Source organism: Lasiodiplodia theobromae, assembly GCF_012971845.1.
Source record: "Lasiodiplodia theobromae strain AM2As chromosome Unknown scaffold_62, whole genome shotgun sequence".
Lineage (NCBI taxonomy): Eukaryota > Fungi > Ascomycota > Dothideomycetes > Botryosphaeriales > Botryosphaeriaceae > Lasiodiplodia > Lasiodiplodia theobromae.
The window spans coordinates 61,753-78,614 of NW_023336544.1; the positions used below are offsets into that span (position 1 = coordinate 61,753).

Consider the following 16,862-nt stretch of genomic DNA (forward strand, 5'->3'; position numbering starts at 1 on the left):
GAGTGACGTAGTGGATAGACGTTCAGCTGCGTCTTACAGCTCGTTGCAAGGGTCATGGCTGCATCTCGGCGCTATTTAATGCAAGTGCAAGGAAACGACAAAAAGCCCATAGGACGTCAAAATTGCTAACACGGAAATGCTGAATTGAGTGAGTCTTGTATGTGGCCTCCAAGCCAAACAAAAAACCAACGCTTTGAAATAGACAAGCACCACACGGTACCCATAGGCGCCAACCATGCCTCCGAACCCCGAAACTCCTTGCTCTAAACCGTTCATTGCATCGTATGCAGAGCTGCTGCTGCGTCCCTGTGAGAATGTGCTCCAAGCTCCATTTGCTTCGGTGCAACTGCGCTCAGCGTCGCTTCCCGGCCAGGACCAGGACCAGGACCAGCGCCAGGACTAGGGCCTCTGCTGGGGCTGGGGCCCCTGCTCGGGCTGCGACTCGGAGTCGGGCTGGCTCGTCCTATCGACAAGTTTGAAAAGCTTGCCGACATTTCGGGCTCTCCGTTAAACGAGCTCTCGTTGGCGCTAAGCTCCTGTCTTACCGTCGCCCCCGTCGCCGGGTTCGCACTCTCGACTCCGTATAGAACTGGGGCACTCTGTGGCGGGAGCACAGGTCCGGTGCCATTGAGTTCTTCATCCTTGCGGCCAAAAGCCTCTGCCCACCACCTTACTTTCGTAATATCGGGTAAGAAGATGCGCTCCTTGCCCCGGACCCGATCATCCACCTCCGGGTCATACTTGTCGTTCAAGAACATTTTCTTGCGAGCAAGGAAGAAGTCCCACACGCTTTGGGTCCGCTCGTAAGCTTTGTAGTCGACACGTTCTTTCTCGTTGTCGAAAAGAAACGTGCCATATTGGCAAGAGTAGACATGGTAGAGCAAGCGCCTCAAGAAACGCTCGTTGAACTCGAACCGCGTTGGATTCTGGTAGAGGAGCTGGTAGGTTGCATCCAAGAATTGATGGAATACAGGGCTGACTTCATCCGTCTTGGTGACCTGAACCTTGTCCGGAGGTTTGGATCCATTCGACCTCGGGCTTGGAGAGTCGACTCTGACGTCGCCCTCCGATTCAGCCAGCGACTCCCTACTGTCATTTTTCTTATTGCCAAAGAACCCTTTGGCGCTCAGCAGGGCATTCTCGAATGCATTGGCTCCTCCTGCGCCAGGGGTGCCAGCGTCGCTGCCTCCAATGCGCTCATTTTCGATCTCGAACCATTTATCGCTGTTCAAAAGGCCAGAGCGCTGCCGGAACTGATGCCCAAAGGAAAGCCAGTCCTTCTCGACCAGGACAATGAAACCCTCCAACGTACGATAATAAGGGTCCAGGCACAGTTGGGCCAGTGCACTAAGCTGGCTCGTGCGATCCCAGCCGTCTGAGCAGTGGATAAGGACATGAGAATGATCGATAGCAATTGCCTTTGTGCATATCCTCGCTCCATCCATGATCCCGATAATGTGCTCCAGCCATCCACTCCTAGCCAGTTGTTCTCGGTTTGGCGGCACAGTCGACACGTCGGCGTGCTTCAAGGCATCCACAATCTTGTTGAGCGAGTTGCGCATTACGTGAATGTTAGCAATGCCCAGATACGCCTTTGTAGCCGCTCCGTAATGAGCCATATCTTCAGAACCTTTCCCAATTGCAGAGTTGACCGTCGCGTTTAGCCTTGGCCGGGCATCCACAATCAAGTTCTTCTGTTGTGCGCCATACATTCGTCCAACGCTAATGGGCTGTTGAGTAGCATTCGATAACATCTCGTCCTCCGCAGCTACCACGAATGAACTCTCACCGCTGGTGGCTGGGAGATTGTCGGTGCTTGGTTCCGGGCTACCTGACGGCTTTGGTGTAGACGTAGGTGAGGGTTGGAGGGAGTCAGATTGCCAGACTTCGCCATTTGGTCTCGATGTCGCGAAGATAGCGGCGATCAGCTTCTCGTCTTGAGGGTTGCGTTTACGCTGGAGTCCCGGCAGCGGCTGAGAGCTTCTCGTGATAGAACAGTTGTTTATCGGATGCAGGTACACCAGGGCTGGTATTCTCGCTCGCGAACGGAAGTCTCGGGCGTATTTTAACGTCATGTCCGAAATGACTGAGGGTACCGCCAACACTGAAGGATAAGTCGGGGAATACTGTAGCAACATCAGTTCTCCAGCACCGTAACAAGCCGTTTAGATGCCTCTTGCCTGGTAGTCGTGATTGATATCTGTTATCCTCCACCCTTTGTCCGTGTCCTTTGCGCTGATACCCAGACGCTTGAATTCCTGCCTTGGGTCGTAGATCTTCCACCCGCCGATGGCTCTCTCGGGCTCGGGAGACCTGAAAGAGAAGGCGTACAGCTTCTCCACATTTCCAACCTTGCAAGTAAGGCACCTTATGGTATCGTAGACATCGCGCGCATCTGATTCTTTGCGGAAATGGAGGGAGAAAAAGGTGAAGTCGCGGCACTGCACGCGGATTGCGGGCGGGCTGTGCATCAACGGTGATGGTCGGTATGAACAGCGCGAGATCATAGGATACGCAACCCACATCTCCTTGGGTCGCTGGGCGGGTGTGGCTGCGGAGCCGTCAGCGGGTTGGCCCGGGCCAGGGTATCTGAAAACGAGGTGATGCAGCTGCAAGTGGAGTGTCCCGTCGATGCCGCGGCCCACCCGCCAACAAGCGACATTGTCGACCTGAGCTACGATTAGCATATGCCGAGGATGCGGGGGCTGTCGACATACCTTGGAGACGCGGATTCTGCTGTCCATGGTGGGAGTGCAAAAGGCGGTAGCCCCACTACATGAACAAGCAGGGCGGTATGGGCGCTGAGCTTGTCAAAGAAACGAGGGTGCGGGAGAGTCTGGCGTGGAGCTTCGTAACGATAAGTGTCAGCCTGCAGCAGTCGAGGTATGGCGCGGTTCTTCGCCTCAAGAGCAGTCCGGGGTGATGGTTGGAAGCGGGCAAATGACAGCATAGCCCGCGCTCGTCGGGCCAAGACTCGACGCGGCGCCGACCTGTGATATCGATACGGCCCCTTGTGACGCGGGCCTTGGGCAAACAGTGCAAACTGCGCTGGGCGCACGCCCACTAGTCCTGGCCGGCTTGCCCTTTCCAGACCGGTCACACGTACGGCCTAGGACGTGGCCATCACACATGCAAATAAAGAAGCCGCAGCGACGATGAGGTAGCTCACGCGAGCAACATGGCGCTCATGGCGCATCATTCGCTAATTCCATTTGCGACCACATGTGTTGCACTCGCGGGGCTGCGCATTAGAACTGGATCTTGCGGCAACGACTTTGTGGGAGCTCCAAATGGGTAATCCTCGGCGCGGCATGGCAAGCGCGCGCACTGACCATCGGCTGCTCGCACACCAGCATTCTAACCTCCGCCCAAAATTGGTTTTGTGAACCTCGACGCCGCGACTCTCCACCTACGGACGACAACCCGACCGACCCCCATAGCCTAGATTCTACCCCCAGGTGTAGAATCATCCTCAGTCCATACAGTCAAAATGGCCGCCGCCGCTGGTGCTCAGATGTATGTTGCTGCACGCCCGTCACCACCACCAACGCTCTCGCTAACGATTCCACAGTTCCAAGAGGAGAAAGTTCGTCGCTGGTACGCTCCCAATTTCGTTCGCTCGTTGATTGCTTTTGCCGGATGGAGGAAATGGCGCGCTGGCGTGCGCAAGGAATTCGACTGCTGGGCGCACCCGTGTGTGCGCGGGGCGTTGGAATCATCGACACATGAATTGGCGGCTGGGCAATCGATGCTGACAAGCAGCGGTACAGATGGTGTCTTCTACGCCGAGCTGAACGAGTTCTTCCAGCGCGAGCTCGCTGAGGAGGGTTACTCTGGCGTCGAGGTCCGCGTCACGCCCACCGTCACCGACATCATCATCCGCGCCACCCACACCCAGGAGGTTCTTGGTGAGCAGGGTCGCCGCATCCGCGAGCTCACCTCCCTCATCCAGAAGCGCTTCAAGTTCCCCGAGAACTCCGTCTCCCTCTACGCCGCCAAGGTCTCCAACCGTGGTCTGTCCGCTGTCGCTCAGTGCGAGTCCCTGAGGTACAAGCTCCTCAACGGTCTTGCCGTCAGGAGGGCATGCTACGGTGTCCTGCGCTTCATCATGGAGTCTGGCGCCAAGGGTTGCGAGGTTGTCGTCTCCGGCAAGCTCAGGGCCGCCCGTGCCAAGTCCATGAAGTTCACTGTACGTTTAAGCCAACTTGGAGTCACTGGTACCACTTTTCTAACAAAACGCAGGATGGCTTCATGATCCACTCCGGCCAGCCCGCCCAGGACTTCATCGACACCGCCACCCGCCACGTCCTTCTCCGCCAGGGTGTCCTTGGTATCAAGGTCAAGATCATGCGCGGCTCTGACCCCGAGGGCAAGGCCGGCCCCCAGAAGTCTCTCCCTGACTCCGTCACCATCATCGAGCCCAAGGAGGAGCAGCCTATCGTCCAGCCCATGTCCCAGGACTACGGCGCCAAGGCTATTGCCGCTCAGCAGGCCGCTGAGCAGCAGAGGCTGGCCGAGCAGGCCGAGCAGGAGGGCCAGGAGGCTCCTGCTGAGTTCGCCGCTCAGGAGTAAGATTGTTCAAAAAGGAGACCGGGTGGTCAAGGAAGCGCGTATGGGGAGGTCGATTTTCTGCATTTCACGACGTTTGGTCACGGAGTCATCTGATTATTTCCTGTGAGCCAACAAAAATAATGGCTTTTCAGACTTACGGACCATGGGTGAATGGAAAAGATTTCAGCCAAGCAAATGATTTCATGCTTGAATTCTCTTTCAACGTTCAAAGTCAGATTGCATTTGCCGTGTGCCGTTCGAAAATTGATGTCCACCCTGCCGAATGCCAGCCATTAACAAGGTCAACGGCCCCGTTACCTTGAATAGGTGTAATCGATCAAGGCAGCTTGCGGACAGTGTTGGCCGCTGAGTGTTTTCGTTGAGCTGGCGTTTTAGAAAACACACGGTAAAGGGCCAATGGATTTCTAGGTTAACCGACGCAAGATTCGCCCTCATCTGTCACATTAAGAAACGTCTGAGGTGCTAACTATGTCGAGCATTACATGTCCGTGCTTGTTTCTACAGAATCGACTATCGATTCCACTCGCTCTAAATTACACACGGCTTAGTATAAACTGGAAAACCTTAGCATGGCGTCGATCAGCACTGTCAAACGATCGCAACTCAAATGTTTCGACGCACATTGTGATGGTCGTTTTCAAGCGGCTTTGGTTATGCTTGATGTTACGCCAGACGTTTCTGACATCCCGCTATAGCTATGCGAGCGGTTGGTCTGAGCACAGTAACCTCCGTCCTTGTCCCTCGCTTACTTTGACTATATAGGCCGCGCTATATTATGTGAGTGAGCCACTGGTCGCAAATCATTGCTCTTCTCAAAGTCACCCTTCTACTGCTAAAAGTCTGCAGATGTTGGAGGACGATCATTGCAGAACAGATCGCGATGATTAAGGATCGGCTAGAGCAAACCTCCGACGGGCTGGGGTTTCTAATAAAGTGTTCTCGCAGCATCAATCTGAAGTTCCGGATCCACCAGGACGACCACTAGCGCATCAAACACTCATGGCAAATGTTCATCAACGATCGCGCCCACAACGTTCGCACTTTTCCCGCGCCCCGTGCTTTGCAGCAGCACCTGGACAGTCATCACATTCGCCCCATGATGCACATGCTTAGCATCGTTAGAAAGTGCTGTATATGCTATCATATAGTGCTCTGGCTATTGTATCCCGCATGTATACAGTTCGAGGAGTGGCTGGATGTGAACCGAGGAAGAACCGGCACCAGTTTTGAGAGGCTTGTTCGACTTGAATCTTTGCAAGTTGCTGTTGGTTCGAGTGGAATTTGTTCTGTTCAATGTTATTTGAAATGTTATGAGCGTTCCTGCACGTCCCCTGGTCCCTGAATTGGCCCCGTGGAGGACGGAAGTGATTGTCTCCATAAAGCCTCTGCATGAGTGAACACGGCTGCGGGGTCATCCACCAGTATACTAAGCACACTATATGTGCCGAGTTGATACCACAATCCACAGCCAGCAACTGCTGTTGGTCCCGTCACTTCATCTAAACGCCAGACTCGGTTAGGAGTAGCGAGTGTTGCGTTCTCCAGTACCGTCATTTCCTACTGTTCGCTGTACTTGCTACACGATGCAGTGCTGTGGTCGTGTCTTGTTATGCTGATCACTAAGATGCAAGAGTGATGAGCACTTCGCGTCTTCATCTTCTACATCCCTTCCTTCCAACGAAAGTCAAACATGGCGGTAACAAGACCGCCTAGTGACAGGTGCTGATTCCTCGGTTGCTACGCACCGCAAATTAGCATCCTCGAGTAAAAGAGAGTCGAATACTTGCTCTTTATAAAGAGACAATCACATCCATGATTTGCTTTATCCCGCGACATGATATCATGTGTCTTCCACGAGAGTCATCTGGGAGGGATCCAAGCTCGATTGACCTTCACGAGAACGGCCAGCGCCGTTACCGGCCCCAATTCAATAGAAAACCTCAACCTACATATTTGACAAGTCCAGTATGGCTCTGAACTGCATTACTGTAGCCGAATATATGTTTGCCAACCTTCGGAAGTTCTAACAACAAGACTGGCCGCTTGCGCTTGTTTTTGCTGAGGGATGGGCCTGAAGTACCCTTGACGGAAAGCACTTGTTGAGTATGATATCATCAAGTGATTCAGATGCTGAGCTTCCACAATTACAGTGGATAGAAAGGATCGACTTAGCAGCACCGGCATAGTGAGGGCGGGCTAGCACGGCATGCATTTCTGGACAGGACTGTCCATCATTGACAACACATCTTGAAGCAGCCCAGCAGCAAACAGCAGCGAAGCTTTGGCAAGCAGACCAAGGACGAGACGCCAAGGCGCAAGTGGCCACCGTCTCAAGCCTGCGACGCCCGAGGAGCCCGCAATGCTCACTTTTCGCTCCCAGCACTGGTCGCGCCTCCGCCACAGCTATCTGCCACGATAGCACAGGTCCAAAGCGCCTCTAGAAACAGGTCAAGGCGGTCATGAAGGCTACTATCCGAAACATTGTCCAACGCACTCAGGCGTTCTACGAAAGCACAGGCATCTCGGGCTTACGGCAGCCACATCCTGGGACACCTTCTCCCTTGAGAAGCACGGTGCGGGAGGGTGCGTCAGCCGCAAATATCCGCTGCCACCAATCACCCTCGATGAAACATCCCCGTCGCCGATTGAAATGGTGTATTGCATCTTTATTGACATGCAGACAGCCGCCAATGGTTTGAATCCTGCGCGGGGGGCCAGACCATTCGAAAAGACTGCACCGTGCGAGCATGGACCCGAGCTCCATTTCCCCAAAGAGTGTTGTTCGGAAGACTCGGCGTACCGCACGCTTGGCCGCACCCAGGGTACTGGAAAGCGCGATCCGAACAGCGCAGCTCAGCGCAGCAATCCTTTCCTTGTAGAGAAGACTGCGAGAGCTGAAAAGGATGCCGCGGGCAGCGGCTGTGCAGGCCGAGTATTGGCGCAGGTGCGACAAGACGACAGAGACGCGCGTCGAGCTCGTGTTGTTGAACAAGGGCGAAGATGGATCTAAGCACACCGGTCGACGCGCTTGGCGGCGCGGGTAAATAACGATCAACCGAAAACGTGACGTCGGTTACCCGCTATCGCACGTGCAGTCGAGATGTGGATAAGCGCCGCCACTAGGAACAAGGATGATAAGAGAGGTTTTTTGTAAGGCGATGATGCGATTGCTCTTTGCTCCAGACGTTCTCCCGCCCGTGGGGTTGTGATTTGCAGGTCCGACCGCGTCTGGAAAGGTGGGTTTCGGTTACTATACATAGCAGTCAATAGACCACTACATCCCAAAGAAGCAATGCTGGAATGTTGAGCGCAGAACTCGTCGCCAAGAAAAACAGAAGGACGAGGGAACATGAGGCGTTCACTCATCAGCCGTGGAGTTTTCGGGGATGTGGAAGATCCGCGTGAGGATCAGGCGTCTAAGATGGGAGGATCATTCTGACGGTCTCGCCCCTTCGGCAAAGCTTTGGCTTCCCCTTTTATGCAGTGCAGCCTGTGGGTGATGTTCATAGAGCACCTCCCCTATTTCGCACAAGCATGGATAGTGGCGAATCAAGAAAAATCGCTCCCTGTCAACTCTTGTAGGTGGATTCAAAGGGCCTCAAAGGTTGGGTTTGAAGGGTTCCATTTTCAAGAAATGCTCCGCTTTTGCTCATAGTGATGCGCATGGCCTGCACGTAATAGAAGTTAAAAACGAGTTCCTTTCCCGGGATCTTGGCAAAAATCCAACGTAGCAACATCCCGGTTTCGGCGACGCCTCTCGAGAAAGTCCATCGGACGGGAACTCCACCATACTGGCAGAAACATCGTCTTTTTATACTGAAATCGCGCCCCTGCTTCACGGTGCGCCGTCCACACTGATCTCCCGTACCGCATCTGATCCGTGGAGTCTGTATACGAGGATCGTCCGTACCGAAGGGGATTCACGATAAAGTTCGTGAGGAGGGGATCGCCTCGTATCGGCGGGTCAACCGTGAAGAGGACTCTAGCTGCCGCAATACGAAGCGTCGCCACTTAGATACGAGATTGTCTCCGCACACTAGTTTTCCTGTGCACAACGTTAATCTGGACCACAGACAATGAGTGATGAGAATGATTGCTCGAAAGAATCATATCTTCGACAACTGCTGCGATGCTTGGCAGAGCCTAAACCCCTGACTGGTGTTTGGCCTGAGCTGCCGATACCCGACCATGCCAACGAATAGCTCTTCACAAGAACGGCGCGCATTGTTCTGCTCCACAGAGGCACCATGCGCGCGTTGGAGGACTCTGCGTTGTTTATAGGTGAGAGTGAAAGTAGGTTAGAGTGCGTAAATTTCATTGAGTCGTAATAGGCGAGATCCATGACCGGTCTGGCCCGTGAATATATTGCTGCAATCTTGGCGTCGAACCTGAAACGCATCCATATAGCGGTGAAGGCCGTTGTCGTCCGTTTTTGAAAAACAATTTCACGATGATGCGATTGTCGTTGTTGGTCGTGCTGAAGCGTTGCGCGGTGGCTAAGCAATGCTGCACCAGCAGCCGTCGGCGCGGCTTGACTCCATCGGTTCGGCTAGACTGGCCCCGAGCACGCTGAGGCTCTGGTATCGCGGTTCGTTCGTATCGCGGAAGCCCGTGTCATTTCGGCGTTGGGACGTGTGGCGTTTGAGGCGGGTTGCCAAGCAGAATCTTAAATGCACTCGGCAGAGGCAGGATCGAGAAAAGGCCCTTGGGGGAAAGTGAAAGTAGCGAGGCCTACGCGAAGAGGGACGTGAAGGTGGAAGTGGTTTGAAGAAGGTCGATGGGGGAAGGCGAGCGCCCATCCCGCGAAACACGGTGCACCCGATTCATGCGGGCAGCAATCTGCAACCAGAACGCGTCACCGTGCAATGGCGTGCATCCCGCCATTCTCCCGCAATCTTCAACAGCCCTTTCCTCGCGCAAGAAGTGATGTTCGCCGGCAAGAACAGAATGCGGTCGGTGAATGAAATCATTGCTCATCTCGGCGAAGCTGGATGGTAGGCCGGATGGATCGACTGCCAACACTGGCCGGCGCGTGGCCAAGCGCGTGGCTGCTCGAACGGTTATGGCTGAAATTGAGGCGCAGAGGGCACGCCGGACATTGCTACTGGAAGCGTCACTGAGCAAACATCATCCCGGCCCTACTCGGCGGCCAGAGTCATACGCAAGGAGGGCGGCGACTGGGGTGCAGAGTAAGGAGTCAGGAGAGGGAAACACTTCCGGGATTCTCGAATTGTGGCTGCTGGTGCGGCGCGGCCGTCATATCGATAGGACCCCCGCCTTTCGACGGAGCCATTCGCCGGCGGGAAATGAAGGCGGCGTGGACGACGGGCGCGAGTCAGCGCACGGCGCAGCGGCGCCCAATTGCTCGCGGGCAGCGCCACTGACGGCGAGCACTGGCGGGCTTCGCGGCGGCCAGGGCGAGCACGCAAGGCTCGATGACGCTGTTTCGAAGCGTTTTTTCCATGGACGCGCACATGGCCGACGGGCTAGGCCACAGGCAGCTGACGGGGCGCTGAGCCTTGCGCGGCCCCAGTTTATATGAAGATCTCCACCGATGGTGAAACGCAGCGTTGGCGCCGCCGCCAACGCAGGCCCTGCGGAGGGAAATAAGCGTAAAAAAGCCGGCGAGTGGGATGGGCGCCGGCGGCTGCGCGAGGAAGAGCGGCGTGGAGCACGGCGAGCATCAGCATTAACCGGGCGCTGGGGGCCGACATTCGCCTGCAGCGAGAAACAAGCAACACCCGCCAAGCGCTGCCCCTGACGCTAGTAGCGCCGTCACCGCCCTCCACGCAGCCCACAGCCATGCAGGAACCCGATGCACGCGGCGAATCAGCGCGCCCCGGCCGCGCCAGCGGCAACCCGTCGCGCGGCGTCTGTACGGCGTCCCGGCGCCCCTGAGCCAGTGAGCGCGCAGAGCCCCTCCCGCTGGCGCCCGTTGTTTCTCATGCTCACACGACGGCCGATGGCGGCGTCGACAGGCGCTGGGCGGACCGCTGGCCCTGCCGCTGTTGGCCCCGGCGGGACCGGGGTGACAGGTCCGATACGAGGGGGCCCTGGCGGACGACCTGCTCAGTTCAGGCTGGCGCCAGGGGAACAGCCCACTGCCTGTGCCCTTCGGCGATCTGCTGGGCGGCGGCCTAGCACCGCTGACGGTCCGCGCTACCGGCTCTCAGTAATCTCCCGCCCACATATACAAGCTCTGCGCCGTCCGCTGGAAGTCTCTCTTTCCTCTCCACGCTCCAAGCTCACAGTCCTACGACAATAATCAACTCTTGACTTCGGTCGTCCATTCTTTCGAGAACTTCACTCTCTTCCACCAACCGAGCGCCCACCTTACCGTTTCTTTCCAACCAACTTCCACCGTCAAAATGAAGGCCTTCACCGTTGCTGCTATCTTCGGCGCCGCCGCCCTGGCCGCCCCCAACCCCGACAAGACCGTCTACCAGACCGAGGAGGTCACCATCACCTCCTGCGGCCCCGAGGTCACCAACTGCCCGGCCAGCTCCGCCGCCACCGCCGTCCCCTCGGCCCCGGCCTACGGCACCCCCGAGGCTTCCGTCCCCGCCTCCTCTGAGGTTGAGGGCGTGACCTCCGCCCCCTCTGCCCCGGCCCAGTCGTCGACCTCGACCATCTACTCGACCATCGTCTCCTCTGGCTCTGAGGGCGTTGTCACCCAGACCGTCGCCATCTCGACCACCATCTGCCCGGTCACTGCCACCGAGACCCCCGGCGCTCCCGCTGGTACTCCCTCGGCCCCGGCTGCCGGCACTCCTGAGGGCGGTGCTCCCCCGGCTGGTACCCCCGCCTACGGCGCTCCCTCCGCCCCCGCTTCGTCTGGCGTCGAGGGCTCTGTCCCTAGCCCGAGCGCCCCGGCCGCCGGTTCGTCTACTAACACCTGTGAACCCATCATCTCGACCAGCACTGTTTACATTACCCCAGGTGTTCCTTCTTCCGCCCCGGCTGGTACTGGCTACGTCCCGTACCCCACTGGTGGCCCCTACGCTTCCGCCCCCGTTGCCGGCACCCCTGGGTAAGTTGCCATGCTCTCAACCATCAGGAACTTGGATGCTAACAAGCTGCAGTGTCCCGGTTACCCCCACCAGCCCTGCTGGCACCCCCGTTGCCACTCCTCCCTCTTACACCGGCGCTGCCAACGCTATGAACGCTGCTGGTGCGTTCGCCGGTGTTGGTGCCATCGCCGCTTTCTTCCTGTAAATGCATTAAGTCATCTTTTCCAACTAAAGCCTTCCGTCAATGATCCCCCTAATCCGGGGACACCATTGGCTGAAAAGGCTATGGCTTATTCTTGCATCATGAGGCGCGGGGTATCATTTTTGCACTTCTCGGGATACAAACTTTTTGGGGCTGGGACAACAGTTCTATTGTACAGCTTCTAATTTCTTGAACGGGCGGAGGGCGCCGTCGTACAATATCCATGTTTTTGAAACGCGCGGCGGGTCTCACGCGAAAGGGGATGTGTGGATAGTTGGAATGAAGTTTTGAGGCTTAATCGGCCTTTTTTACAATCTGCAACCTCTGCTCAGTGTTTTGTGTGAATTGGTACTTGACTGTGCAATCAATTGAGCTAAAACGGATTATGGCGGCACTTCGCTCGCATGCCTGCAAATTTTGCTTTCGCAGCAGCAGTGCAGTACGGCCATCATTCTGGAAGTTTCGGAGACTGACAGGTCCGGCCCGTTGAACGCATTGTGTGCTCCCATTGCACAAATAGCCCTCTAATATCCATATTTCAACCTTGCAGCTCAGCTCATGTATTTGTTTCTCTTTCTGCGTTTGTTCGACGTTGTACGCTTGAAACAACTCGGCGCCGAGGGCTGCCTGACCCGGCCCTCAGGCACCTCCGAGCTGCATGTCACTCGCTCCTCGCACACTCTACGTCTGATCTGCAAAACGCCAAACGACGGACCCCGGGATCATTGGGGGGCACAACTTTATATGTACTACATGTGAAGACGACAGAAATGCGATTGCCCACCCGCACGAAACGACAATGCAATTGTTCTTCGCCAATTGGTACGACCACCGGTCTGGCGCGCGGTTGTTTCTTCTCAAGCGACGTTCTGATGTCGCTCACATAAACTTTAGACCGCCACCCGTGCACAAGCTCTCTCGCGCCTCACATCCCCCTAACTTTAAAATTTGCCCACGCTTGCCCGCGCACGAACGTGTTTGCGTTTGATCTCTTCTCGTTTCAGATAGCGAAATGCCGTTGCGGTGTGAAGTGGAAAGGGGGATGAGGCCATCTCTTGCGTCCCTTGCGTTTTTTGCTTCTTCTGCGGCTCATTCAAGCTTGTCAGGCACATTACTTTTTTCTGGGCGCTCATCGACTGCCCAGTCGGTGCAGGGGCGGGTGATAGCCTTTGCAGGCTGTGTGACCATTCAAATTCTGGATCGCTGCATGTAAGGCTGCGAGTCACAATCGATTTAGGCGCTCTGCGGAACCAACTCGTCCACGCTCTTCGTTTGGATTATCTTTCAGCAACTGCTGCAGCCTTCCGCAGTTGTCATGTCGTGCTTACCCACTCGTTTGGCCACCATGCTGCGTAAAAGCGGCGGGAATTACGCCAGTGCATGGTAGAGGCGCCAAAGTTTGTGGTGGATGGAGGAATATTGAGACAAGGTTAAATGTGACGGCGGAAGCGCCCAATCGGGTATGGGATGAAAGCTTATGGACATCAAAAGAACCCAATATTCTGTCATGGAGGCATGTGTGGGCGGCCTGATATCTCAGGTAAAGCTGTGCTTAAATTAATATGAATGCTGCTTGAGGGAAGTGGGCATCGTGATCAGTTTTGCATGGTGTATCACGATAGACCAGCGGCAAGCATGTTGTGCCCTCTTGAACTTCATCGATGAATCGGAAGTCAACTCGGAGGAAGACATTGCTGGCAATTATTCATTGCTGTGAGATATGAGAGAGCCCCAAAGCCGATAATTAGAAGCTGTGGGAAAGCCAGTTCGTCTCGCGAAACAGTTAATGTACATAGATGGAGTGGATATGTCACTCACAATGACCCCGGCCTTGACCATAAACGCCGTTCTTTCGATGCCCCGCTTGAGTTCTCACTCTACCCTCGTCTCAACCGTTCCAATAGGCCGCTCCACCAGATCGAGACAGCCATCAACGACACTCTTCCTTGCATCCTCGCTGCTCACGTTCTTGCCGCCCAGATACAGCAGCCACGATAGCCTGGTCAGCCTCTCATCATTCACGGTGCCCAGTGTTTCCAGCGGTCCCATCTTTCCTCCATTCTTACCACTGGTGGCCTGGTAGAACATCTCGAGGGCGCCCTTAGCATCTCTCCTGAGCAGCAACACTGACCCCTTGCCAGCCTTTCCACGCGAGTTGAACAGTGCCTTGAAATCCTTCATTGCCTGGCCAAAGGCCTCGTCGTTGAATTCAGGCTCGGTTTTTGCCTGCTGTGCGGCAATATTTGCTTCCTGCATGCGCTTGCTGATTCCACGAACCAGTCCATCGCGCAAATGCGCAAAATTGGTGTCGCGGGTAGGAACGATACGGAAGGCCATGTTAACCCTCAATTGAGGGTTTCTCAACAACGAATCCCAAATAGCGTTCGAGTCTGCCGGATCCACGAGACTCTTGCGAAGTTGGTCCTTCTCCCCGGGAATCAGAGCAGAAGCCATGGGGTTGACCTCCTTGATGAGCGCAGCCTGCAATCTGGGCAGTGCCGAAGTCTCGACGTACAATCCGACGACGTAAACCTGTATGTTCAGGAACGATACAGTTCGGATGCCAAGCCCAAGTAGCGTGTACTCGGTGTCCTTCTCTGCCTTCGATGCGCCAGCATCGCCATCTGCTGTGGGTAGCCTGATGGTTTTGGGGAAAACCGGTACGCTGCTTGTCCCCGTCTCTACTAATTCAATGACTTCGTCGCCTATTGCCCGAAGCTTTTCACTACCGGGCGTAAGCACAACCTTCTTCCCTTGGAATTCCTGAGCCACGTTCGACGGCGTATCCGTCCTCTCCGAGATTTTCTTCTGGAATTCTTCCAAGTCGATGTTGTAAACAACCACAATAGGAACTAGGATGCTAATCAGACAACCCAATGCGGCATAGTTTCGACGTCTGGAGTAGTATGCACGACGGGCGGCTTCGGCGCGGTGGACGGCAATCGGGTCAAGCGGGTTTACATGGTCGAAGTCGTGCTCCTCCGCGGCCCGGGATTTGTGGCGGGACGAGTAGCTGCGGCCTTTATCTAGGAGGCTCTCAAGCTCCAAAAGGTCATCATTCGAGTTACGCGAGGGTGTGCGTGCGGAGTTGTAGCGAATGGACTGGCATGCGGGTGCGGCGCGGAGCAGAGAAGACGGTTGGCGTGTCTGAGTAAGGCCACGGAGAGCGCGTAGTCGTGAGAGATTTCGAGCAGTCAAGTTGAGCGACATTGTCGGAGGCTTCTACTGAGAGATTCGGTTGCTGAGGAGGTGGCCAGAGATCCGGGGGTGAAGATGTGGGGAGCTCTGTGGCCGGTGGTTCGACGATCCATGATGTACTTGCCCTTGTCAGCGCCAGAACCTGATCTCCGGACCCCGCCGCCCGGATAGTCGTGGCCGCTCCTGCCTTTTGCGACAAACGACGCGACGCGTCTTCCCGCGACCCGCGTCAAATTGTCTCCACTCCATAGTCTGCGCTCGCAATTCTACACGCCGCCAACATGCCTCTGGTGCGCAAACGGCGCGCAGTAAGTAACGAAACGTCCTTTGCGCATGCTCCCTCACTCATACTGTGCAGCCGGTCGCAGAAGACGCCTCGGACGAAGAACATACACCTACACAACGCCGCCGCGAGTCTCCAGTATCCGACGTGGAAGATGACGATCCATCCACTCAAGGCGAACAGCAACTGCAACAAATGGCCAAGAAGCTGGTGAGGATGGCACTGGCATGCGAGTACGCCAGGATTCCCATTCGCCGAGCAGATATCAGTGCAAAAGGTAGAAGCGTTGTAGCGGCCCTGAAATTCCGGGAAGCTGACATTTAGAATTGCAGTGCTGGGGTTGCAAGGAAGACAATTCAAAAACGTCTTTGCCGAGGCAAATTTGAAGCTTAATGCGGTATTCGGAATGGAGATGACGGAGCTACCAAAGACGGAAAACCACACCATCAAAGGACGCCAGAGTATGGTCTATCCTTGTCTTTCTCATGAATTGTAATATCTAATAAATCTGCAGAGGCTGCAGAGAGAACGGAAAGGCAAAACACCACGACGACTTCGTGGGTCCTCACGAACACCTTGCCGGAGAAGTATCGAGGCTGGGACATCATCCCCCCGCCAAAAGTTCCTACCTTTTCTGAAGAGAGTGCATACATCGGACTTTACACTTTTGTGGTAGCATGCATAACACTTGGAGGTGGAAGGATGCCGGAAGCGAAGCTCGAGAGATATCTAAAGCGGACCAACGCAGACCAGACGACCCCGGTTGGCTCAACGGAGAAACTACTTGCCCGAATGAAGAAGGATGGGTACATCAAGCTCATCACGGATAGCTCGAGTGGTGAAGAGATTAGAGAGTGGGTTGTCGCCGGGCGGGGAAAGGTGGAGATCGGAGAAAGAGGAGTGGCGGGCATGGTGCAGACCGTGTACCACGACAACAGGACAGCTGAGCTGGACCGCAAGATTGAGCGCAGCCTGCAGAACGCGCGCGCTAATGAAGCGTCCAAGAATATCGGACAAGCCAGTTCCGAGGATCAGACTGGGACCGGTAGAGGGCGGGGACGGCAGAGACGACAAGAACCACAAGATGGCGAGCCACAGGAGACGGATGAGGAGTAAATAGGGCTCTATGGAGCAAAGTTTTGTCCGTCACGGATGGCGTAGGGCGTTTGGAATCATGGAAAGGCGCTCTTCTGAGAAATGTTATTATCACCTCCTCGCACATGTAGTGGTAGCCAGTGATAGAACCGAGTAAAGTATTGAGAGATCGACGTTGCGTGTAACCACCGGGCCAGATGGAATCAATCCGAGCGGAGCGGGGTATCTTACTGCTTAGCGTACAGCTAGAATACAGTAGTGAAGTCGATGTGCCACAGCATATGAGAGAAGCGTATGGCGTTATGACGTATTTGGAATCGCGCCAAGACCCGTTTGCGAGGGCTGGGGAAAGCGCGCGGAACTGACTCGCCGCCGATCATCTCCAACCCGCCGCGCCTTCTCGACGGTCCCCATCCGTTCTCCGCTTCGCCATCTCCATTACGCGCTCCCGATTCCCCGAGAGCTGTGACCGCGAGCACACCGCCATGCGCCCTCGAGCTGT

The 16,862-nt window shown here is 55.6% G+C and overlaps 6 protein-coding genes across 6 annotated transcripts; 3 read left to right on the forward strand and 3 right to left on the reverse strand.

Annotated features, from left to right (window-relative positions):
• Positions 1–272: 272 nt before the first annotated feature.
• Positions 273–1,712, reverse strand: LTHEOB_12379 (Myotubularin-related protein; the record flags this gene model as incomplete). The annotated part of the gene is made up of 1 exon (XM_035509239.1): positions 273–1,712. One exon carries the CDS (start codon positions 1,710–1,712, stop codon positions 273–275), a length of 1,440 nt encoding a protein of 479 aa, XP_035364648.1.
• Positions 1,713–2,165: 453 nt separating this feature from the next.
• Positions 2,166–2,744, reverse strand: LTHEOB_12380 (Protein phosphatase protein; the record flags this gene model as incomplete). Its single annotated transcript, XM_035509241.1, has 4 exons — positions 2,166–2,313; positions 2,368–2,463; positions 2,524–2,669; positions 2,718–2,744. The coding sequence occupies 4 exons, from the start codon at positions 2,742–2,744 to the stop codon at positions 2,166–2,168; spliced, it is 417 nt and encodes a 138-aa protein (XP_035364649.1).
• Positions 2,745–3,490: 746 nt separating this feature from the next.
• On the forward strand, positions 3,491–4,572 carry LTHEOB_12381 (40s ribosomal protein s3; the record flags this gene model as incomplete). Its single annotated transcript, XM_035509242.1, has 4 exons — positions 3,491–3,516; positions 3,572–3,597; positions 3,771–4,189; positions 4,243–4,572. The coding sequence occupies 4 exons, from the start codon at positions 3,491–3,493 to the stop codon at positions 4,570–4,572; spliced, it is 801 nt and encodes a 266-aa protein (XP_035364650.1).
• Positions 4,573–10,940: 6,368 nt separating this feature from the next.
• Positions 10,941–11,787, forward strand: LTHEOB_12382 (Extracellular serine-threonine rich protein; the record flags this gene model as incomplete). The annotated part of the gene is made up of 2 exons (XM_035509243.1): positions 10,941–11,602; positions 11,655–11,787. 2 exons carry the CDS (start codon positions 10,941–10,943, stop codon positions 11,785–11,787), a joined length of 795 nt encoding a protein of 264 aa, XP_035364651.1.
• Positions 11,788–13,656: 1,869 nt separating this feature from the next.
• LTHEOB_12383 (Chalcone isomerase subgroup protein) lies at positions 13,657–14,994 on the reverse strand (the record flags this gene model as incomplete). The annotated part of the gene is made up of 1 exon (XM_035509244.1): positions 13,657–14,994. The coding sequence occupies one exon, from the start codon at positions 14,992–14,994 to the stop codon at positions 13,657–13,659; it is 1,338 nt and encodes a 445-aa protein (XP_035364652.1).
• A 269-nt stretch (positions 14,995–15,263) lies between these two features.
• LTHEOB_12384 (Mage protein) lies at positions 15,264–16,381 on the forward strand (the record flags this gene model as incomplete). The annotated part of the gene is made up of 4 exons (XM_035509245.1): positions 15,264–15,290; positions 15,341–15,542; positions 15,598–15,726; positions 15,780–16,381. The coding sequence occupies 4 exons, from the start codon at positions 15,264–15,266 to the stop codon at positions 16,379–16,381; spliced, it is 960 nt and encodes a 319-aa protein (XP_035364653.1).
• Between the last annotated feature and the right edge of the window lie 481 nt (positions 16,382–16,862).